The 25026-nt window shown below is 45.2% G+C and overlaps 2 protein-coding genes across 2 annotated transcripts in view; one reads left to right on the forward strand and one right to left on the reverse strand.

Annotated features, from left to right (window-relative positions):
- Nucleotides 1–25026, reverse strand: part of LOC144480736 (uncharacterized) — a gene marked incomplete at its 5' end in the record, with an annotated part of 80539 nt that overhangs the window by 5238 nt on the left and 50275 nt on the right. The gene's annotated exons all lie outside the window — the stretch shown is intronic.
- On the forward strand, nucleotides 1487–15904 carry LOC144480659 (uncharacterized). Its single transcript, XM_078200257.1, has 4 exons — nucleotides 1487–1613; nucleotides 4877–4967; nucleotides 8072–8929; nucleotides 15598–15904. The coding sequence occupies exons 1-4, from the start codon at nucleotides 1487–1489 to the stop codon at nucleotides 15902–15904; spliced, it is 1383 nt and encodes a 460-aa protein (XP_078056383.1).

Genomic DNA, 25026 nt, shown 5'->3' on the forward strand with positions numbered 1-25026 from the left:
GGCATGGGGGTACCAAGATAGGTTGTTGGTGATCTGGACACCTAACAACTTGAAGCTTCTGACCATTTCTACTTTGTCCCCATTGATGTAGACAGGGGCATGTTCTCCTCTACGCTTCCTGAAGTCGATGATTATTTTGTTGACATTGAGGGAGAGATTGTTGTTGCTGCACCAGCTCACCAGATTCTCTGTCTCGTCATTGTTTGAGATGCGACCCACCACAGTGGTGTCATCAGCAAACTTGAAAATCGAGTTGGAGGGGAATTTGGCCACACAGTCATAGGTGTATAAGGAGTATAGAAGGGGGCTGAGGACACAGCCTTGTGGGGCACCGGTGTTGAGGATGATCGTGGAGGAGGTGTTGAGGGTGATTGTGGAGGAGGTGTTGTTGCCTATCTTTAGTGATTGTGGTCTGTGAGTTAGGAAGTTCAGGATCCAGTCACAGAGGGAGGAGCCGAGACCCAGGCCATGGAGTTTGGAGATGAGTTTCATTGAATATGGTGTTGAAGGCTGAGCTATAGGGCCCGATTTTACCATTGCAGGCGCGAAAACATGGTAAAGTTGGGTGTGAGACCATTAACACGCTCCGCGCCCACGCAGATGGCCACTTTACTGAGACCCGGGAATGGCCATGATCTGATTCACGCCCGAAACGGGCGCAACGGTGATTTAAATGCATTTGCATGCATTGAAATTGAATTAATGAATTGCCCGCCCAACTTTATCAGCATTTCTCCCTTTACCACCGCGTTAGCCGATCCGGAATCGCACTGAAATGGACCTGCTGAATAAAAGTCTGATTCGAGCACTCCAGCTGCTGAAGAGGGGCGTTCAGAGCTTCCAACGGCTCACTAACCCAGATCGACCGGGGAGGGGCAGATCATTCTCTTGGAGGGGGGAGGGAGGTGGGTAAGATGTATCTCTGGGGGGTGTGGGGGGTGGGCATCGTCCTCTGGTGGCGGGGGGGGGGGGGGAGTGAGGCCAGATCATTCTCTGGGGGGTGGGGAGGGAGGCGGGTAGCATGTATCTCTGGTGGGGGGGGAGGGGGGCCCGATAGCTCTCTGGCAGGGGGACGGGGGGTCTCTTCCATTGTTCAGGGCTCCTAGACACGGAACAGAAACTCCTTTACAGCTAGGTTTAGAGTCAGGAAGAACAATGATGGATGCTGTAAATGTGCTGTCAAATCAGAGATTGGTGTAAAACTGGGATCTGTTCCTGACTGAAAGTGAAATGCTGTTTAAGTTTAAACAGAAAGAAACTTTACAAGTGTTGTGTGTGTGGACAAGACTTTAACTGATCATCCAACCTGGAACGACACAAGGCCACTGGCACCATGGAGAAACTGTGGAAATGTGGAGACTGTCGGAAAGGATTCAATTACCCATGCCAGCTGGAAATTCATCGACACAGACACACTGGGGAGAGACCGTTCACCTGCTCTGTGTGTGGGAAGGGATTTGCACAGTTATCCAAGCTCCCTATCCACATGCGGGTTCACACCAGCGAGAAGTCATTCCCCTGCCTGGTGTGTGGAAAGGAATTTGTTCAGTTATCCAGCCTGCTGACACATCAGCATGTTCATTCTGATAAGAAACCTTTCAACTGTCCTGAATGTGAGAAGTGTTTCGTGGAAGTGAGGTACTGAGACACAAGCGCAGTCACACTGGAGAGAGACCATTCACCTGCTCCATGTGTGGGAAAGGGTTCAGTCAGTCATCCAGCCTGTGGAAACACCGGAGAGCTCACACTGTTGAAAGACCGTTCAGCTGCTCCATATGTGGGAAGAGATTCACTCAATCCTCCACTCTGGTGGAACATCAAAGAGTTCACACTGGGGAAGAGGCCATTCATCTGCTCTGTATTTGGGAGGGGATTCACTCATTCATTCAACCTGCTGAGACACCAGCAAGTTCACAAGTGAGAGCAGGGACTTGTTATGACTATTGTTAATCACATCCAGGCAGAAGCATGTTGGTTTGGATAATTGGAGTTTGTTTTGCTGATGTTCAAAGCCCAATAACTTGGGTGGTGTTTAATGTTCAGGATAAATTTTAAACTTGTTTTAAACACATTATTGTAGATTTTTGTCTTTCCCACCTCCATGTTTAACATCACCAGGCTGGAACTCAGAAAGGATAATCTGCAGAAGGATCACACAGTAAGAACAGAACTTCAGCCTGGATACAATCCTTCAGGGTCACACTGAGAGGGACAAATAGCACTTGGCTCTTTCACATCGCTCTTCACTGACAGCAAAATCCCCGTGTAGGTGAATCCTGAGGTGGGTAAGAAATGTGTCCCAGCTGCTCTCTTCCATGGTCCAGGGCTCCTAGACACGGAACAGAAACTCCTTTACAACTAGGTTTAGAGTCAGGAAGAACAATGATGGATGCTGTAAATGTGCTGTCAAATCAGAGATTGGTGTAAAACTGGGATCTGTTCCTGACTGAAAGTGAAATGCTATGTTTAAGTTTAAAAGATAACTTGGTAACCAGGGTTTCTCAATGACTTAGAAGAAGAATCTGAAGGAGAGTCAGACTGGCTTGTGTCCGTAACTCTGTTTCTTTGTCCACAGTTACTGCCAAACTTGCTGAGTTTTTCCAACATTTCCTGTTTTCATTTCGCAATTACACACTTGACTGGTCAGCACAGGTTGACTTATTACAGAACTCCCTGCTTCTTCTGCTCTGACTAAGATCGCAAGAAACTACAAAGAGTTGGGAATGTAATCCAGTCCATGATGCAAATCAGCCTCCCATCCATTCACTCCATCTAAACTTCAAAGAACAAGAAAAGTACAGCTCAGGAACAGGCCCTTTGGCCCTCCAAGCCTGTACCAATGATGATGCCCTAACTAAACTAAAAAATAAAATTCTGCCCATACTCAGTCGGTATCCTTCATTCCCTTCCTATTCATGTACCATCCAGATGCCACTTAAATGTTGCTAATGTGCCTGCTTCCACCACCACCTCTGGCAGCACATTCCAAGCATCCACCACACTCTGCGTTGAAAACTTTCCCCCTCTCACCTTGAGCCCGTGCCACCCTCAGAAAAAGCCTCAGACTATCCATCCTGTCTATGTCTCTCATAATTTTGCCGTTGACTCAGGAAAGTAGCCAGCATAATCAAGGATGCAAAACACCCTGGAAATACTCTCTTCCACCTTCTTCCATTAGAAAAAAGATGCAAAGGTCTGCTAATATATAGCAATCAACAAGAACAGCTTCTTCCCTGCTGCCAACAGACTTTCGAATGGACCTACAATATATTAAGCTGATCTTTCTCTACAGCCTGTGTGTGACTGCAACACTATATTCTGCACCCTCTCCTTTCCTTCTCCCCTATGTACTCTATGAATAGTATATTTTGATTGTATAGCGCACAAGAAACAATACATTTCACTACATCCCAGTACCTGTGACAAGAATAAATCAAATCAAATCCCTTGATCCTCTGAGACCTCTTCCTGTTGGCTTCCAGGACAACATTACACTGTCAGATAAAGTTAAGGGGCTTGGAGACAGGAACAAAATGAGGCCATGAATCAGAGTTGGGAAATTAAATCAGATTAGCATGATTAATTTTTTTAAAAGTAGACAATTAATAAATGATGAAATGAATTATTACTTTTAAGATATTAATTTTGCACCGGATAGCTAATGAGTAAGAGTAGCTAGCACAAGTGTGTCCTTGTGCAGGAATCTCAAGGAGTTGGTTTGCAGATGCAGCAGGTAATTAAGAAGGCAAATGGAATTTTGTCCTTCATTGCTTGAGGGATGGAGTTTAAAAACAGTGAGATTATGTTGTAGCTGTATAAGGTGCTGGTGAGGCCACACCTGGAGTACTGTGTACAGTTTTGGTCTCCTTACTTGAGAAAGGATAAACTGGCATTGGAGGGGGTGCAGAGGAGATTCACTAGGTTGATTCCGGAGTTGAGAGGGTTGGCTGATGAGGAGAGACTGAGTAGACTGGGGCTATACTCATTGGAATTCAGAAGAATGAGGGGAGATCTTATAGAAACATATAAGATTATGAAGGGAATAAATAAGATAGAAGCTGGGAAGTTGTTTCCACTGGTGGGTGAAACTAGAACTAGGAGGCACAGGCTCAAAATAAGGGGAAGCGGATTTAGGACTGAGTTGAGGAGGAACTTCTTAACACAAAGGGTTGTGAATCTGTGGAATTCCCTGCCCAATGAAGCAGTTGAGGCTACCTCATTGAATGTTCTTAAGACAAGGATAGATAAACTTTTGAACAGTAAAGGAATTAAGGGTTATGGTGAACGGGCGGGTAAGTGGAGCTGAGGCCACAAAAAGATCAGCCATGATCTTTTTGAATGGCAGAGGAGGCTCGAGGGGCCAGATGGCCTACTCCTGCTCCTAGTTTTTATGTTTATTTATAATGTTCACTGCTTTCTAACATTTTATTTTTCAATGACTGTGACACTCGATATTTCATTCCATTGATGAAATAAATGCCAGGTTAATCAGGCCAATCTCCTTCAGAAGGGCAACGTGCCTGTTAAGCTCTGCACCCAGTGCCCACCTCCCTGAGCGGAGCATGTGCGGTGTGGCTGCAGGAGGCTGAGGGGACGAGCGCAGTCTTGACAATGATGTGAAGATGCTTGTAGATGTGGAGACTCACCTGATGAAGGGGCGGTGCTCCGAATGCTCGTGATTCCAAATAAACCTGTTGGACTTTAACCTGGTTGTGAGACTTCTTACTGAGTCTCAGCAACAGCGGATAAATAATTCTAAACTCACTGGATCAATGGCGGGGATGTTACCCAACCTGCCCCGCGGGAGGGAATGTCCCCGATCAGAGCAGGAGACCTGAACGCATGCGCAGTTCCTCGTTGTACTGAACATGCGCAGGCTGGACAGTGGACGAGAAGCTGGTTTGTCGAACGGCGGACGGTAAGAGGCGGCGGCGCGAGAAGAAACGGCGGCCGGTAGGAGGCGGAGGGTGAGGACAGAGTTCATTAACACCCGGTGTAGGCCATGTAGGCGAATCCCCAATAAAATCCTGCAGCTCTCGCGTTTGGAGCACCGAGGCTTTTCCCGGCAACAGGCCCGGGGTTACGGCCGCCATCTTGTTCCAGCGGGCAGCAGGGCGCAGGCGCGGCTATCTGTGACGTCACAAAGGGCGGGCGGGTTCTCAGGGTCCCCGTGACCAGGAGAGAAAATGTTTGATTCAAGAATTTTATTCTCAATCCGTTCACAGGAGCGAAGGAGGAAGCTGGAAGTGGAGGGTGGAGATGCTGCAGTGGGTGTGAATACTCAATGAATGGGAGGATGCTAGGAAGTAGAGCAGAGAGACCTAAGGGTGCATGTGCAAAGATCCTATCAGGAAGCAGGACAGGTTGGTAAGGTGGTTACAAGGCATATGAGATAGTTACCTTTATCAGCCAAGGCATAGAACAGAAGACCAGGGAGGTTCTGATGGAACTGTATAAAATGCTCGGTTGGCCACAGCTAGTGTGCTGTGTGCAGTTCTGGTCACCACACTACAGGAAGGATGTGATTGCACTAGAGAGGATGCAGAGGAGATTCACCAGGATGTTGCCTGTGTTGGAGCATTTCAACTATGGAGAGAAGCTGGCTACGCTGGGATTGTTGTTCTTAGAACAGTGAAGGCTGATAGGGACAAGATTGAAGTCTTTAAAATTATGAGGGATATAGTTAGGATAGAGTCATAGAGGTTTGCAGCATGGAAACAGGTCCTCCAGCCCAACTTGCCCATGCTGCCCCTTTTTTAACCCCTAAGCTAGTCCCAATTGCCTGCATTTGGCCCATACCCCTCTACCCATCTCGCCCATGTGACTGTCTAAACACTTTTTAAAAGACAAGAATGTACCTGCCTCTACTACTGCATCTAGCAGCTCGTTCCGGACACTCTCCACCCTCTGTGAAAAAAATTGCCGCTCTGGACCCTTTTGTATCTCTCACCTTAAACCTGTGCTCTCTAATTTTATACATCCTTACCTTTGGTAAGATATATTGGCTATCTAGCTGATCTGTACCTCATTATTTTATAGACCCCTATAAGGTCACCCCTAAGCCTCCTACGCTCCAGAGAAAAATGTCCCAGTCTATCCAGCCTCTTCTTATAACTCAAACCACCAAGTCCTGGGAGCATCCTAGTAAATCTGCTCTGCACTCTTTCTAGTTTAATAATATCCTTTCTATGGTAGGGTGACCAGAACTGTCCACAGTATTCCAAGTGTGGCCTTACCAATGTATTGTGTACAACTTCAACAAGACGTCCCAACTCCTGTATTCAATGTTCTGACCAATGAAAGCAAGCATGCCAAATGCCGTCTTCACCACTCTGTCTACCTGTGACTCCACTTTCAAGGAGCTATGAACATGTACCCCTCGATCTCTTTGTTCTGTAACTCTCCCCAACACCCTACCATTAACTGAGTAAATCCTGCCCTGGTTCGATCTACCGAAATGCATCACCTCACATTTATCTAATTTAAACTCCATCTGCGATTCGTCAGCCCACTGACCCAATTGATCAAGATCCTGTTGCAATCCTAGATAACCTTCTTCACTGTCCACTATACCACCAATCTTGGTGTCATCTGCAAACTTGGGATAAAAGCATCTTCATCTGTCACAGCTTACTCTCTGATTTCAGCTTCTTTGCCATTTGGCCATTTATACCTCTTATTCTCTCTATGGACTGTCATTTTGTGGCTGTGACTCATCTTTCATTCTCTCACCCTACAGTATAAATATCTCACACTTTCTATGCCTTTTAGGCATTGTAGGAAGTATCTCAACACCAGGTTAAAGTCCAATAGGTTTATTTGGATTTTATTTGAGTCCACTCACATGATGAAGGGGCAGTGCTCCGAAAACTCATGCTACCAAATAAACCTATTGGACTTTAACCTGGTGTTGTGAGACATCTTACTGTGCCCACCCCAGTCTAACGCCGTCATCTCCACATTGTGCCTTTTAGCTTTGACAAAGGGTCATCTGGACTCAATGTCAGCTCTTTTCTGTCCTTACAGATGCTGCCAGACCCGCTGAGATTTTCCAGCATGTTCTCTTTTTGTTTAGGATAGACAGGAAGTTACTTTTCCCCTTAGAGGGGTCAAAAACCAGCTGCCATAGATTTGAGTTAAGGGGCAGGAGATTTAGAGGGGATTTGAGAAAATACTTTTTCACCCAGAGGGTGGTGGGAATCTGGAACTCACGACCTCAAAGGGTGGTAAAGGTGAGAACTCACAACATTTAAGAACCATTTAGATGAGTGTTTGAAATGCAATAGCATAGAAGGCTCTGGACCAAGTACAAGAAATGGGATTAGAATAGATATGTTTGATGGCCGGCACTGACACAATGGGCCTCTTTTTGTGCTGTAAAACTCTGTGACTATGATTTCAGGCCAGGAAGGAGCAAAAATGTGAAGGATGGGGATTTACAGCTTTGGTGCAATGAGGAAGGAAGAAATGTTCCATAGAAACTAGAATTGTCCTTTCTGAATTTCTGTCCTGTACTGACGGCGATGACTTTTGTAAAATACCTTTGTCTCAGAAAACAAAGGATTTCTAATTTCAATGTGACTGCCTCCTTCTGTGCTGTGACCTTTGTCTCTTTCTATTCTTTTATAAAAGGATCTGGAAGCACGCACACCCAAGCAAAAGTGTCCAGTGAACTGAATGTGGAAAGTGGTTTCTCTAGTTATACAGCCTGAAAAAATATAACACCGTTCATAGCGGGAAGAAACTATACATGTGTTCTGTGTGTGGACGTGTGTGTGTCATCCAACCTGGAGAGAGACAGGGACACTGACACCATGGAGAAACAGTGGAAATGTGGGGACTGTGGGAAACGATTCAATTTTCCATCCCGGCTGGAAATCCATCGACGCGTTCACAGTGGGGCTGGCACGATGGAAAAACCGTGGCAATGTGTGGAATGTGGGAAAGGATTCAATTATCCATCCCTGTTGGAAATTCACCGACGCAGTCACACTGGAGAGAGACCATGGAAATGTGAGGAATGTGGGAAAGGATTCAATTATCCATCCTTGTTGGAAAACCATCGATGCAGTCACACTGGGGAGCGGATTTGCAAATGTGAAGAATGTGGGAAAGGATTCAATTATCCATCCCTGTTAGAATACCATCGACGCAGTCACACTGGGGCAGGGGCCATGGAGAAACCGTGGAAATGTGAGGATTGTGGCAAAGGATTCAATTTCCCATGCCTGCTGGAAATCCATCGACGCAGCCACACCGGGGAGAAGCCATTCTCCTGTTCTGTGTGTGGGAAGGGATTTACTAAGTCAACCAACCTACTGAGACACCAGCGAAATCACACTGAGGAGAAGCCCTTCAGCTGCACTTACTGTGAAAAGAGTTTCGGACAGTTATCCAACCTCACTGCACACCAGCGGGTTCACACTGGGGAGAGACCATTCACCTGCTGTATGTGTGGTAAGGGATTCACTCAGTCAGCCAGCCTCATGTTATACCAGCGAATTCACACAGAGGAGAGGCCATTCAGCTGCACGCACTGTGGAAAGAGGTTCAGGCAATCTTCCGACCTCACTGCACACCAACGCACTCATACTGGGGAGCGACCATTCACCTGCTCTGTGTGTGGGAAGAGATTTACTCACTCAAGTGGCCTTTGGTCACACCAGCGAATTCACACCGAGGAGAAACCATTCAGCTGCACTTCCTGTGAAAAGAGGTTCAGACATTCTTCCGCCCTCACTGCACACCGATGCACCCACACTGGGGATAGGCCATTCACCTGCTCCGAGTGTGGGAAGGGATTCTCTCAGTGCTCTCACCTGCAGACACACCAGAGAATTCACACTGGGGAGAGGCCGTTCACCTGCTGTGTGTGTGGAAAGGGCTTCACTCAGTCACAGCACCTGTTGACACATCAGCAAGTTCACAAGTGACAGCAGTTGTTGAATTCTGTTATTGCTGCTGTTAATTTTGTCAAGGATTGATCATCTGAATATATCTGGTTTGTTTCTGCCGATTAGAGAATAACTGGCTGGAGTTTAATATTCTGGAGATGTTACTGATTCTCAGGAGTGCAGTTTTGGGTTTTGAAAGCACCCTCTGATCTCCTTCATCCAAGAACTCATGACAGGTACTCAATTACAAAATTCTGAACTATTACTTCAATCCTAAATTGATCTGTGGTACAACATTGACAATTCAGTGTCTGAGAAGTTCCACTGATTAACATCTCCAATTAGAAAGTGCTGAGTAATCTTTGCTGATAATTCTTACTGGCTTGCACATTACACAGTGACACCTGCATTATGAAATTATCATGGAACATTAAACAGAATGGTGAAATATTTTATACATCAATAAAAGAGGAAACCTGTGATGTGAATTGGACTATGAAGGGACAGACAGCACAATACCACAGCTAATGATCTACAGATTACCGAAATCTTCAAACATTCTTTTGCTTCATTGTACTCTGGGAGAGAGAATAGATAAATAAAAAATTGAGTGATCAGATGAGTAATGAGAAGTTCATTTAAAATCAAGAAAGGATGTGTTGGATAAACTAATATAACTTAAAGGGGATGGATTAAATTCACATTTTAAAAGAATGTCGGGAAGAGATAGCAGAGGCAGTACTACTCATAATTAATTCACAATGTGTAGTGCCAGAGGACTGGCAGAGAGCTAATCTGATTCCGACATTTCAGAAAGAGGACAGATAGCCTAGTCAGCCTCATGTCGATAAATAGAATCCCGAGTAAAGGACAGAACATACGAAAATCGAGAAATCAGTATGGATTTCAAAAGGGAACATTTCCCTGAACAATCTTATCGAATGTTTTGAGGAGGTAACAGAGAGAGTTGGCAATGAAGTTGATGTAATTTATCAGGATTTTCATTTGGCCATTGATAGGATTTACCACAAGGACCCCACGCACCGCAGACATTGTCTCTTCTGCCTCCTTCCACTTGGAAAAAGATACAAAAGTCTGAGGACACGGACCAACCGACTCAAGAACAGCTTCTTCCCTGTTGCTGTCAGACTTTTGAATGGACTTACCTTGCATTAAGTTGATCTTTCTCTACACCCTGGCTATGACTGTAACACAACGTTCTGCACCCTCTCCTTCTCTATGAACGGTATGCTTTGTCTGTGTAGCGCTCAACAAACAATACTTTTCAATGTATACTAATACATGTGACAAATCAAAAGACAATCATCAGTAATAATTTTAAACATAAAGTTTGCAGTGGGGATTGAAGCGGGATTGATTCTCCTGTGAAGTTGCAGTGATAATGAGTGTCCTGGGGAAATGAGTGTGAATCCCCCAGCCCTGGACAGCGGGGAACTGACCATCCATCTCCAGCTCTAATTCCCAAACACAAAATGCTGCCGAAAATCAGCAAGTCAGCCCGAGTCTGTGGCCCCTCCCACCATCTGGAACCGTCACAATGCCCGGCTGATTGACGGTAGCTGCGGACCAATAGGAGGAGAGGGGGCGGGACTGGAGGACCGAGCGGGAGCGGCTGGTCCTCCAACCAATGGGAGTGAATGAGGGGCGGGGCTGGGTGTGGAGCATGCGCAGTCCGGGTAATGCCTGGCGGATAGTATTTTTTCTGGGACCCAGGTTCGGTGAGGGAATGGGCTGTGCCGAGGGAGCGATGGATCAGGCTGGTGAGCAGGGAGGTTTCGCAAATATGTTGTGCAAACCGCAACCTCTCAAAAAGATTTTACCCCGTTTGCATCATGGATCTATCTCACTGCCAGAAAGGGTGGTAGAGGCGGAAACGTTTACAACATTTAAGAAGCATTTAGATGAGCATTTGAAACGCCATAGCGGACAAGGCTATGGATGAAGTGCTAGAAAGTGGGATTAGAATAGATGCAGGGTGGCTGGTGGAGACATGATGGGCCGAGTGGCCTCTTTGGGCTGGAAAACTCCATCATTCTTCAGAATATAATTTCTGGACTCGTGCTGGAAGTCATAAAGTGCATCAAAGAACAAAGAACAATACAGCACAGGAACAGGCCCTTCGGCCCTCCAAGCCCGCGCCGCTCCCCGGTCCAGGATTGAATCCTGAATCCAGGATCCCCGCCCAATTTTCCAGCCTATCTACATCCTAATATCCTATCCACCGAGCTGTCCCTCACAGCTACGATGCTTTGTTCATCACAACCTATTAACTCACCCCCACCCCCCCATTCCAGACCATGTGATCTCCAGGGAGAGGCGAAAACCCAGAGTGAAAACCCCAGGGCCAATATGGGGAAAAAAAATCTGGGAAATTCCTCTCCGACCCCCTGAGGCGATCGAAACGAGTCCAGGAGATCACACTGGCCCTGATCAGAAAATGCTTCCCAACCCTATTCATTTCCACTTCTGCTTTACGAACACCATCTGAATTCCCTGCCCCCGAGACAGGTTCCCAACTATCCGCAGTCTCGCTCTGTACTGGCACCAGCAAGATGATCATAGAATGAAGCCTTGAAACGAGAAACAAAGAACAATTAGCCCGCGCCGCTCCCTGGTCCAAACTAGACCACTCTTTTGTATCCCTCCATTCCCACTCCATTCATATAGCTGTCTAGATAAGTCTTAAACGTTCCCAGTGTGTCCGCCTCCACCACCTTGCCCGGCAACACATTCCAGGTCCCCACGACCCTCTGTGTAAAATATGTCCTTCTGATATCTGTGTTAAACCTCCCCCCCTTCACCTTGAACCTATGACCCCTCGTGAACGTCACCACCGACCCAGGGAAAAGCTTCCCACCGTTCACCCTATCTATGCCTTTCATAATTTTATACACCTCTATTAAGTCTCCCCTCATCCTCCGTCTTTCCAAGGAGAACAACCCCAGTTTCCCCAATCTCTCCTCATAACCAAGCCCCTCCATACCAGGCAACATCCTGGTAAACCTCCGCTGTACTCTCTCCAAAGTCTCCACGTCCTTCTGGTAGTGTGGCGACCAGAACTGGACGCAGTATTCCAAATGCGGCCGAACCAACGTTCTATACATCTGCAACATCAGACCCCAACTTTTATACTCTATGCCCCGTCCTATAAAGGCAAGCATGCCATATGCCTTCTTCACCACCTTCTCCACCTGTGACGTCACCTTCAAAGATCTGTGGACTTGCACACCCAGGTCCCTCTGCGTCTCTACACCCTTTATGGTTCTTCCATTGATCGTGTAGCTCCTCCCTACATTATTCCCACCAAAATGCATCACTTCGCATTTATCAGGATTGAACTCCATCTGCCATTTCCTTGCCCAAATTTCCAGCCTATCTATATCCTTCTGTAGCCTCTGACAATGTTCCTCACTATCTGCAAGTCCTGCCAGTTTTGTGTCGTCCGCAAACTTACTGATCACCCCAGTTACTCCTTCTTCCAGATCATTTATATAAATCACAAACAGCAGAGGTCCCAATACAGAGCCCTGCGGTACACCACTAGTCACAGGTCTCCAGCCGGAAAAAGACCCTTCCACTACCACCCTCTGTCTTCTATGACCAAGCCAGTTCTCCACCCATCTAGCCACCTCCCCCTTTATCCCATGAGATCCAACCTTTTTCACTAGCCTACCATGAGGGACTTTGTCAAACGCTTTACTAAAGTCCATATAGACAACATCCACGGCCCTTCCTTCGTCAACCATTTTGGTCAAGCATCAAGGTAGATAAATCCCCGGGACCTGATGAAGTGTATCCCAGGACATTGTGGGAGGCTAGGGAGGAAATTGCGGGTCCCTGAGCAAAGATATTTGAGTCATCGATAGCAGGTGAAGTGCCTGAAGATTGGAGGGTGGCAGATGTTGTGGCTTTGTTTAAGAAGGGCTGCAGGGAAAAGCCTGGGAACTACAGTCCGGTGAACCTAATGTCTGCAGTGGGTAAGTTGTGAGAAGATATTCTGAGAGACAGGATCTACAAGCATTTAGAGAGGCAAGGACTGATTAGGGACAGTCAGCATGGCTTTGTGAGTGGAAAATCATGTCTCACAAATTTGATTGAGTTTTTTTTTGAAGGGATAACCAAGAAGTTGGATGAGGGCACTGTAGTTAATGTTGCCTACATGGACTTTAGCAAGGCCTTTGATGAGGTACCGCATGGTAGGTTGTTGCACAAGGTTAAATCTCATGGGATCCAGGGTAAGGTAGCCAAATGGATACAAAATTGGCTTCATGACAGAGGGTGGTTGTAGAGGGTTGTTCTTCAAACTGGAGGCCTGTGACCAGTGGTGTGCCTCAGGGATCGGTGCTGGGTTCACTGTTTTTTATTCGTTATATTAATGATTTGGATGAGAATTTAGGAGGCATGGTTAGTTAGTTTGCAGATGACACCAATGTTCGTGGCCTGTTTCCATACTGTAAATCTCTGTGACTCTATGGAATGATCATGATGTTTTTGTATACTTCTTTTACCGGATATTAGAAGAGGATTTGCAGAGAGAAATCTCAAACCAAACCTCATCAAATTCTGACAGCATGACTCAACCCATCAGGACCTGAACATCATTGATCTTTGCGGGTAAGCATTGAGTTCCAGGTCATTATCACTCACTGTGTAAAATCTCTTCTTCATTTCGCCACTATTGATCTTGCTCAAAATCTTAAATCTGTGTCTCAAGTATTGTCCATCCTCAGTTAGTTGTGGAGAAATAACAATTTGTATGTATTTTGTATTAAAAAGTCAGGAGCTTTTTTTGGTCAGCGAACACAGAGCTGATGTGTAAACACTTGGTGTGAATGGGCACACGGACAGCAGTGACTTGGATGACCTTAAGATGACGGGGAGGTTGAATGTGCGAGGCTGCTGGAAGTGCATTAGGAAAGTTAAGCCAAGAGGTAACAAAGGAATGGATGAGGGTCTCAAAGGCAGATGAGCTGAGACTTGGTCAGAGGTGGGTGATGTTACTGAGGTGGAAACATACAGTGGTGGTGATAATGTGGATATGTGATTGAAAGGTCAGTTTGGGATGAAATATTTCACCATTGTTCTGAATAATCTGGATCAGTCTCAGCCAGTTTGCAGGGGGGAGAATGGAGTCAGTGGCAAGGGAGTGGAGTTTGTAACAGGAACTAAAGGAGATAGATGTATTTCTGATGGGAAAAAAGGCTTAATGGGAAATGGGGAACAGGAGGGGAGGTGGATTTGAGACTAGGGAGACATCAGCCATGATCTGATTGAATGGCGGAGCAGGCTTGAAGGGCTAAATTTGCTGACTTCTGCTCCGAACCCTACGTTCCAAAAACAAAGGCTTTCAATTCACAACATTTCAGTGAAGGAATTTTCAATTTTTCAGCACTGGATGTCAAGTCAGGACAATGTATGAAATGGAGGGGAACTTGGAGATGATGATGTTCACATACAGCTGCTATCCTTGCTAAATGGTGGTGGTTGAGGGTTTAGGAGGTTCTGTGTAAGTTCCAGCTGAGTTGTAAATATATAACATTCCTCTCCTTCACCCCTTGCCTCTTCCCCCTTCTGTCTCTCTCTCTCCTGCTATGGAGACTAGAGTCTTGCACAGATCCAGACCGGGCGGTAGGTTCCCTTCCCTGAAGGACATTGGTGAGTCAGTTGGTGTTTTATGACAATCCAGCTGTTTCATCGTCACTTGGTCCTCGTGCCGGCCCCACAAATTACCAGATTCATTCAGCTCAATTTCACAACCTGCCTTTGTGTTTTTGTGGGTTCTCTCTCACTCCTCTTTTTGTGTTTAAATCAATTTCATAGGTTTTTAGAAGAAAAGGATTTGAAGTCAGGAAACTAAAATCAAACATCGCCCAATTTATCCTGCCCTGAATGTGATCGAGTTTTGAACATAGGAGGAAAAAGCACTGTTCACAGTGGGGAGAAACCATACACGTTTCTGTGTGTGGACGAGGCTTCAGTCGATCATCTGGTCTGTCAATTAATGGGTTGTTAATCTTTGCAGTTCTCTTGCCCAGAGAGCAGTGGAGGCTGCATCATTAAATATAGGGTCAAGGGTTATGGGTGACAGGAAGAAAATGAAGTCAGAATCACAATCAGATCAGCCATGATCTTATGAAATAGAACAGCAGAGTTGGTGAGCCGAATGGCCTACTCCTGCTCCTATTTCATAGGATCCTATTGTCACTTGGTCGAGAACAAGAGTGTCAAAAGTGCCCATCAGCATGAATTAGCACCTTGAAGAGAATTGGGAGGGTGAATACAGCAGAGTGAGAATGGAGGGAGTGGGGAGTTGGGGGGGATGGAGCAAGAGGTAGTAACTTACAGGTTTGGGGAACGAGAGCGGACAGAATGTTTCACAGCAACTAGAATTGTCTGTTCTGAGTTTCTGAGCTGTACAGACAGTGATGACATTTGTAAACTCCTTTTACAGGATACTAAAAGGAGAGGATTTGCCATCAGAAATCTAAAACTAAACTTCACATCAATACCTGACAGAGTCATTCGATTCATTTGGACGCAGAAAACCATCACCCATTTTGCCATCAGTGTGACTGCAAAAGCACTGAGACACAGACAGCCACACCATGGGGAAACCATGGAAATGTGCGGATTGTGGGAAGGGATTCACTTCCCCATCTCATCTGGAAATTCACAGGTGCAGTCACACCGGGGAGAGACAGTTCACTTGCTTCCAGTGTAGGAAGGGATTTGTTAATTCATCAAACTTGCTGACACACCAGCGAGTTCACTCTGGGGAGAGTCCCTTCACCTGCTCCATGTGTGGGAAAGGACGCAGAAATTCATCCACCCTCCTGGCACACCAGCGAGTTCACACCGGGGAGAGTCCATTCACCTGCTCTGACTGTGGGAAGGGATTTATTAATTCATCAAGCCTCCTGAGACACCAGCGAGTTCACACTGGGGAGCAGCTATTCACCTGTTCTGTGTGTGGGACAGGATTCACTTGATCATCCCACCTGCTGAAACACCAGCGAGTTCACACTGGGGTGAGGTCATTCATCTGGTCTGACTGTGGGAAAGGATTCACTCAGTCATTCAGCCTGCTGGGACACCAGCGGGTTCACAAATGATTTTAGGGGTTGGATTTTGCTGTTGTTGCTGCTGTTAATCACATCCAGGACTGAAGCATCTTCATTCTGACAGTTGGTGAAGTGGGAGGGTCAAAGGGTTTCTTGCTGTTGGACTGACCGGTCTCTCAATTTTTATTCCAGTGGCTGATTCCCTTTAAGTGAGGGCACGTTTCCACTGAAATTATCCACAAAAGCAGATGTAGTCCATTAATTTTATTCTGGATAGTAAATAGTATTTTTCCTATCACTACAAGTGCCTTGTCTTTCATCCATCCTCGTTCTGAGGGTTGGTCACACTCTGAACAATCTTTCTCCACTGATTTATCTGCTGCGTTCACTGTCTGTCCCATTGAGAGGCCAGTCCACATTCTGATATTATTCACCTGTGACTTCTTGGATCTTCCTTGCACACAACTTCCAGGTGTTTTGTCTCACATTGCCTCTTTTTCCAAACACTCCCTCTCTAGTCACAACACATGTCCAAAATAGGTGAGCTTCCTGGATGTCAGAGCCTCAAACAGGTTCCGGTGAACACCAGCTTTCTCCAGCACCCACTCATTCATCCACTTTGCCGTCCGTGACACACGGAATATCCGTCCGAGTCCTTTCATTTCAAACACTTTTATTGGCGGCTCATCACTCTTCCCAATGGTCCAGCTTTCAGACACACATTGTCACCGGCCACACAAGGGCTTTCAGAAGATGAATGTTCATTGTAACCGAGTTGCTGTGGGTGCTCCACACTGTTTTCACTGAGATCACAACACCATGATCCTTAATTCTGACCTGAATTTGATAGATTCTGCATTTACTACTGCTCTGGAACTAAAATAAATATATTTGTCTCTGTTCCACTGAGTCTACAGCACAGGGCCAGGCCAGTCGGCTGAATTGGTCTATGTCAGTATTTATGCTCCACATGAGCCTCCACCCACCCCTCTTCATCTCCCCCCATCAGCATATCCTTCTATTCCTTTCTCCCTCATGTATGTGTCTAACTTCGAGTGCAGATGGGACACGGAATCCCTTTTCACATTCCCCACATTTCCATGGTTTTGCCATGTCTCTCCAGGTTGGACAATCAGTCAAAGCCTCGTCCACACACACAACACGTGGACAGTTTTTCCTCGCTGTGAACGGTGTGATGTTTTTTTCAGGCTGTGTAATTGGTCAAAGGTCTTTCCAGTCAGTTCACTGGGACACACTCACCTGGATGTCTGTGTCTCTGTGTTTTTCTGTCACACTGATGTTTGAAAACTTCAGAAGGTGACAGAACAGACAAGATTTCTTCTTCTGGGTTCAAATCAAACGATTTTCAGGTTCTGATGAATCAAACGCTTCTGTCAAATCTTGACCTGTTTTGTTTGAGATTTTTGTCTGAAAACCCTTCCCTTTAAATATCCTGGAAAAGGAGTTTGCAAAAGTTATCACCGCAAGTACAGGATAGAAATTCAGAATAAACAATTCTAATTTCTGTTGAAAATTCTTTCCTATTTCCAAAAACCACGACATCCCCATCGGATACACTTTCCCCCCCATCCTCACTCTGCTCCCATCCTCACTCTGCTCTTCCAAATATTCACCTTCCTAATTCTCTTGGTGGTGCTAATTCATGCTGACTGAAGAAAAGGTCTCCTGTTCGGGCAAAGAGACCCAAAATTTTCATTGATGCTGCTGGACACTCTCTCTCATATATATATATATATATAAAGTAAATCTCAACATTTTGTGGTGTAAAAATGCATATAGACTGTATTACAGTATTACATAATTAGAAATGAAGAAAGTTTATGAACAAGAACATTATCTAAGCAGTGAGGGCTATGACTTGGAACTCACTGCCTACACAGAAAGTATATGTGGAGATGATCAGTGATTTCAAAATGAAATTGGATGGACAATTGAAAGAAATAAACTTGCAGCGGAACAGTGAAGTAGAGGGAGAAGTGGATTGCTCGAGTCAACGTGGATTCGAGTTGTCGAATGGAATCCTTCTATGCCATAATGACACTTTAAAGTAATAAATTACGCAGCCATGAGCTGCAAGACTATATCTAAGTGTGATAAATAAAGACTATATAACTATAGTCTTTAACTGTGTGCTATATAACAACCAGAGTGACGAATATTTCAGGGACACAGACATGACCATGCATGCACTCTGTTGCCCAAGATGGTGGCCGCTAACCTAGAATCATAGAATCCGACAGTGCAGAAGGAGGCCATTCAGCCCATTGAGTCTGCAGGCCCTATCCCCATATAACCCCATGCATTTACCCGAGCTAGTCCCCCTGACACTAAGGGGCAATTTCTCATGGCCAATCTACCTAATCCACACATCTTTGGACTGTGGGAGGAAACCGGAGCACCCGGGGGAAACCCACACAGACAGTGACCCAAGCCGGGAATTGAACCCGGGTCCCTTGTGCTGTGAGGCAGCAGTGCTGACCACTGTGCCACCTGGGCCAGTGCCCAGGAGTGAATCCCCGGAGCTGCAATCTCGACTCTCATTCTGGGCTTGCGGCCTCCGCGGGTGTTTGTGAAGCCTCTGCTCCGCCCCCCCCCCCCAGCCCCCCAGCCCACCAGCCCGTCTCCATTCCTCCCTCCGCCCGACCGACTCTCACCCGCTGGAAAAAGTAGCTCCCGCACTCGCAGAACTCTGAGCAAAGTGACACTGCGCATGCTCCGGATACAGCAAGGCGCCTGCGCACTGGACTCCTGTGGAGTGAATAGAGCACTTGTAGGGCCGCAGGGAATGGTGGGTAATAGCACGGCCATTGAATTGACGTACCGGGGATAAAATCAGTGTTACCAAATGAAGACAAATTAACAAATACACGAAGATTCTTTATTATTTAATTTCTTCCACTCTCTAACCTACCCTTGATGATCTTCTTTGTTCCATCCCATCCATTATATTAACAGTTCAATGGGAGATGAAGTAATGCTATTGGAAAGACCAATGTCATTATCTTAAGTCACCACTACAAATTCCGTTCCCTAACTACCAAGTCCATCCCTATGGGGTAATATTGAGATACATTTCCGTGTGTTCGTCAAGCCAGGAGTCTTTATTCCCAAGCGAGAAAGAGATAAGTGGACATATTAATGAGAGGCAACATGGTTTTGTGAAGGGGAGGTCGTGTCTCACTAACTTGATCGAGTTTTTGGAGGAAGTGACGAAGATGATTGATGAGGGTAGGGCAGTGGATGTTGTCTACATGCACTTCAGTAAGGCCTTTGACAAGGTCCCTCATGGCAGACTGGTGCAGAAGGTGAAGTCGCATTGGATCAGAGGTGAGCTGGCAAGGTGGATACAGAACTGGCTCGGTCATAGAAGACAGATGGTAGCAGTGGAAGGGTGCGTTTCTGAATGGAGGGCTGTGACAAGTGGCATTCCTCAGGAATCAGTGCTGGGACCTTTGCTGTTTGTAATATATTTAAATATAAATGATTTGGAAGGAAATGTAACTGAATTGATTAGTAAGTTTGCAGACGACACAAAGGTTGGTGGATTTGCGGATAGCGGTGAGGACCATCAGAGGATACAGCAGGATATAGATTGGTTGGAGACTTGGGTGAAGAGATGGCAAATGGAGTTTAATCTGGACAAATGTGAGATAATGCATTTTGGAAGATCTAATACAGATAGAAATATACAGTAAATGGCTGAACTCTTTAGAGTATTGATAGACAGAGGTGAAGGAGGAAATTTTCCAGAAAACCATATTTGTATCATCAAACATATTTACATATTGGACTAATTGGCACCACTCATAACGGGCCAACAATGCAGAGGGGCACCCCCGGATGGATATTCGATCGGGTCCCCCCCTGCACAGCTGAGAGACTCACGAATTTCAGAAACTACGGAAGATCCCTAATCTGCCTAGCAACAGCGCGCAGCTGCATTTTAAACTGGCCAAGGACGATCAAGATCCCTATGAAACGAGACATAGAGTGGGTTATCAAAACCAAGCTATCACTGAAATATTACCAATTCGGCCAAGGCAGACATAAAAATCTGATAAACTAAGAGATAAGGATAAAAGGTTAAGAATGAAGTACTCCAGACACCCAACAGGACAGGATGACATTAACACTCAATCTCACAAGCAGGAAACACAGACACGGAACAATAGGATCAATTCAAATAAGAGGACACATAGCGATGATAATGGGAAACGCATTTAGACACCGGGGCAGGACCAAGTAATCCCATTAACACGAACACACACCATACAAATGCTAATCGATGAAACTTCCTAGGGACTTTTGAAACTGACAGACCACTTTATACATTGTGTAAAAAAGCATAATCAAATGTTCCCACGCGAATTTGGATCCCTATAAAGATCCAGAGCTGATGTGATTTAATGGAGATCAACGTGGCCAAGCCACTGTTTCTGAGCTGGCTACGGGGGTCTCCCTGGGATCCCAGTAATTGTACAATAAAGACACGCTTTGAACCTTGATTTGCGACTCAACTTCTATTCTGCACTGGTAAGGGATATTTCCCTACAACAGAGGGATCTGGGTGTACAGGTACACAGGTCACTGAAAGTGGCAACGCAGGTGGAGAAGGTAGTCAAGAAGGCATACGGCATGCTTGCCTTCATCGGCCGGGGCATTGAGTTTAAAAATTGGCAAGTCATGTTGCAGCTTTATAAAATCTTAGTTAGGCCGCATTTGGAATATAGTGTTCAATTCTGGTCGCCACACTACCAGAAGGATGTGAAGGCTTTGGAGAGGGTACATAAAAGATTTACCAGGATGTTGCTGGCATGGAGAGCATTAGCTATGAGGAGAGATTGGAGAAACTTGGTTTGTTCTCACTGGAGCGATGGAGGTTAAAGGGCGACCTGATAGAAGTCTACAAGATTATGAGGGGCTTGGACAGAGTGGATCGTCAGAAGCTTTTTCCCAGGGTGAAAGAGTCAATTACTAAGGGGCAAAGGTTTAAGGTGCGAGGGGCAAACTTTAAAGGAGATGTACGAGGCAAGTTTTCTTTTTACACAGAGGGTGGTGGGTGCCTGGAACTCGCTGCTGGAGGAGGTAGTGGCAGCAGATACGATTGTGACTTTTAAGGGGTGTCTTGACAAATACATGAATAGGATGGGAATAGAGGGATACGGTCCCCAGAAGGGTAGGGAGCTTTAGTTCAGATGGGCAGCATGGTCGGTGCAGGCTTGGAGGGCCAAAGGGCCTGTTCCTGTGCTGTAATTTTCTTTGTTCTTTCTTTGTAGATACACACAGAACGATTCCTATAATATGTAATACATTTCTGAAGTTTTCATTAGGTTATTAGACTGTGATTTCTTACAAATCTCCCATCTTGAGAAAGGATTAGCTTCACTGTCTACTCAAAAACTGATTTCTGAATAACCCAGCGATTCTAAGTTACAAGCTTGTTTTCCTAATTTCTTGATTACATTCCATAGACAAGAAAACTAAAGGTACTAGAATGATCAGAATCAGCAACACAAACCCTTGAGTTGTCACCAGAAATAAAAGTAAATACTTTGCCGTATTATAATTGAGGTCAGAAACTCCAAAGTATTTATGAAGTCAGCCTGGACCACAGGGTTTGCAGTTTGAATTTGGCTGGGGTAAACATACCTGCAGTGAAACATTGTATGATTCAAATGACTCACTGGGGAGATTTTATCAAACAAAGTTTATTTAAGAATACAGTTAACACATAGAAAGAAAATTAGCAATCGCTTTTGCCAATTACAAACAAGAAAACAACCATGATATTGTAGAAACCTTAACAACTAAATGCACTGTTCCAATACGACAAACCTCCCTACAAACATACACCTGTCACAGGTTTAGCACAGAAAATAAGAATGCTCATGTGATTCTGGAAATTAGTCCTTTGGTTGGAGAATTGAAATTCTGACTTCACCATTCCGGAAACTCCCAGCACCTTGAGGTAGAGATAAAGCCACAGCTGGCATTACCTAGCAAATCACCAACATCAGAATCTTTCACTCCAGGATGGCAAGAAAAACTGCTTCCAATAGAGCAGAATTTCTAATATCAAGGAGAGAGAACAGAAATACTGCCTTTCAGTCTGGAGTCCAAACGCCTTCTAACTAACCAGCAACCAAAACTGAAAGTAAGAACTCTTGGGAGAGAGAAACAAAACTGTCCAACCTGACCTGTCAATCATTCTTCCCACAACACTTCAAACTCACAAAGTGCCTTAAACCCAGATTAAAGATAAACCCATTCAAACCATTTAAGCAGCAATAAAAGGACACACAAACATTCAGCCAACGCCACAATGAAAAACAAAGGCCTGCTCCCAAACTGCAGAAAACATGATTTAAAAATACAGTTCTTAAATGCACAGTAACATCACACCAGTAAATGTGACAATCATCGACTTTGATTCATCCTCCCCCTCTGCAGATTATCTCACACAATTCTAAATTATTGACGAGTTGTAAATACATCTGGTTCAAATATTCAAGCACAAACTTCAAAGGTTCTCCAGCTCTCTGCTCACCTGCATCCACCTTGTGGATATTTTCAAAAGCCAGATTTAGATCACTCTTCAGCTTAAGTTTACTCCCTCTGATAGATACCAGTGTGTTTCATTCGATCCTGATTGTTTTAAAGTCAGTTTCTCTGCAAAATATGCCAATATCTTGACAAATTAAAATATCTTCCCATTCTACTGACAATGTTAAGCACTCAATGTTGTTCTGTTGTTGAATAGCTGAACACGTCTGTTCCTCAGTGCAGGGGCACACTCACACTGGTATCCCAAAGGATGCTCCATGTACCATCTGAGACACCCATTCCTAGATTTTCAAGTAATCGCAAGGAAGTGTCTATATGAAAATGTTTGCTTATCTCTCTCTCTGTATGGTTCCAATGTCTTCAGGCAGAGGCCAGGTTATCTGATTCAGTTTGTTTTAAAGTTCACAAGCAAGGATACAAACATCTCCAAGAGAAAACTATTACTTGACTCATCTCCACTTTCCTGACTTCTACAAGAACGTACGTGGATATCCTGTTTGTCTATTCCATTGAACTAGACTCAGAGTGAATTACTTCAATTCCCATTTGCTGGTGTGAATTTTTTCGATGTTTGATTCCAAATGGGGCTTCCCTTTCTCCCGCATTCAGGAGAATGCGGAAACCTTTCTGTCCAATTGAACACTCACACAATAGTGTATTTTGAGATCAGAGGCAGAAGTACAGGTAGTTGTATCAGTTTGGGGTAATGCTCATATCTCCCATTCTCAGGAGCTTTGATTTAAATGATAACAAATGGGATGAAGTCAAATCTTCAAAAAGCAGAATCTTTGGTTTAAGTTGTCACCGTGCTGCCTGATTGTAAAAGGGTGAAGCAAATATTCCAATTATGTCAACTTTATTTCCAGATCAAAGGTGAACCAAACACCATTTTGATCTTTGTGTTTCCAATTATTTTGGCATTTTTTCTCAGTTTTTCCAAAATGTTTTTTTCTTCATTCTTCAAGTGTCTTTCCAAATAAATATATTATAACGCAAGGAAAATTAAACCACAAAAGTGCGTTTTCACAGGTAAATGTCAACCTTCTAAGGTGGGGTTGTGGATAGCCTGGAGGGATGTCAGAAGTTACAGAGGGACATAGATAGGATGCAAGACTGGGCGGACAAGTGGCAGATGGACTTCAACCCAGATAAATGCATCGTGGTCCATTTTGGTAGGTCAAATGGGATGAAGGAGTACAATATAAAGGGAAAGACTCTTAGTACTGTAGAGGATCAGAAGGACCTTGGGGTCCGGGTCAATAGGACTCTGAAATCGGCCCGCAGGTGGAGGAGGTGGTTAAGAAGGCGTATGGTGTGCCGGCCTTTATCAATCGAGGGACTGAGTTTAGGAGTCCGGGGATAATGATGCAGCTATATAAGACCCTCGTCAGACCCCACTTGGAGTACTGTGCTCAGTTCTGGTCGCCTCACTATAGGAAGGATGTGGAAAAGATTGAAAGGGTGCAGAGGAGATTTACAAGGATGTTGCCTGGATTGAGTGGCATGCCTTATGAGGATAGGCTGAGGGAGCTCAGTCTTTTCTCCTTGGAGAGACGAAGGATGAGAGGAGACCTAATAGAGGTGTATAAGATGTTGAGAGGCATAGATCGGGTGGACTCTCAGAGGCTTTTTCCCAGGGTGGAAATGTCTGCTACGAGAGGACTCAGGTTTAAGGTGCTGGGGGGTAGGTACAGGGGAGATGTTAGGGGTAAGGTTTTCACACAGAGGGTGGTGGGCGAGTGGAATCGGCTGCCGTCAGTGGTGGTGGAGGCGAACTCAATAGGGTCTGTTAAGAGACTCCTGGATGAGTACATCGGACTTAATAGGATGGAGGGTTATAGGTAGGTCTAGAAGGTAGGGATGTGTTCGGCACAACTTGTGGGCCGAAGGGCCTGTTTGTGCTGTAGTTTTTCTATGTCAGAAAGAGTTAAAGAGGGTGGAGCTTCCCTCAGCCTGTGAGCTCCGAAGTACAACTTCAAAGCTTAAGTTAAGAATCAAACATTTTGGTGCCTTTTCCAATTGTACAAGTAAATTGTAATTCACACCGAAAGGTTCACTTTCACTCAGTAATTACAACATTTCACTTTTCTCAGCACAGGAGCTGGCAACATTTTAGATTCAATACTAATTGTTCACTCCTCTTGTAGCTGGTGTGTGGAGAAGATCATGTTCACTGGAGCTCTGTCAGGACAGAAACCGCACTGTGCTTCTGGATACACTCAGTCTGCAAATAGCTGGAGTCGTTTAAACATGACCCTAGTGAAGGCCTTCCCAGTGATGCGAAGGAGTGAGATGTTCCTGTAGTTGTTGCAATCTCCTCTGTCACTGCATGTTTTGTATATTGTGAAGATTTTTGTGTCACGTATCTCCTGTGGAACAGGCCCTACCTCCCAACAGAGAAGCTGGAGGTTATGAAGATGTGGCAGCGATGGGACTTTCCGTGTCTGAACAGTTCAGCTGGAACT

This window comes from Mustelus asterias, chromosome 30, assembly GCF_964213995.1.
Source record: "Mustelus asterias chromosome 30, sMusAst1.hap1.1, whole genome shotgun sequence".
In the NCBI taxonomy this organism is placed as follows: domain Eukaryota; kingdom Metazoa; phylum Chordata; class Chondrichthyes; order Carcharhiniformes; family Triakidae; genus Mustelus; species Mustelus asterias.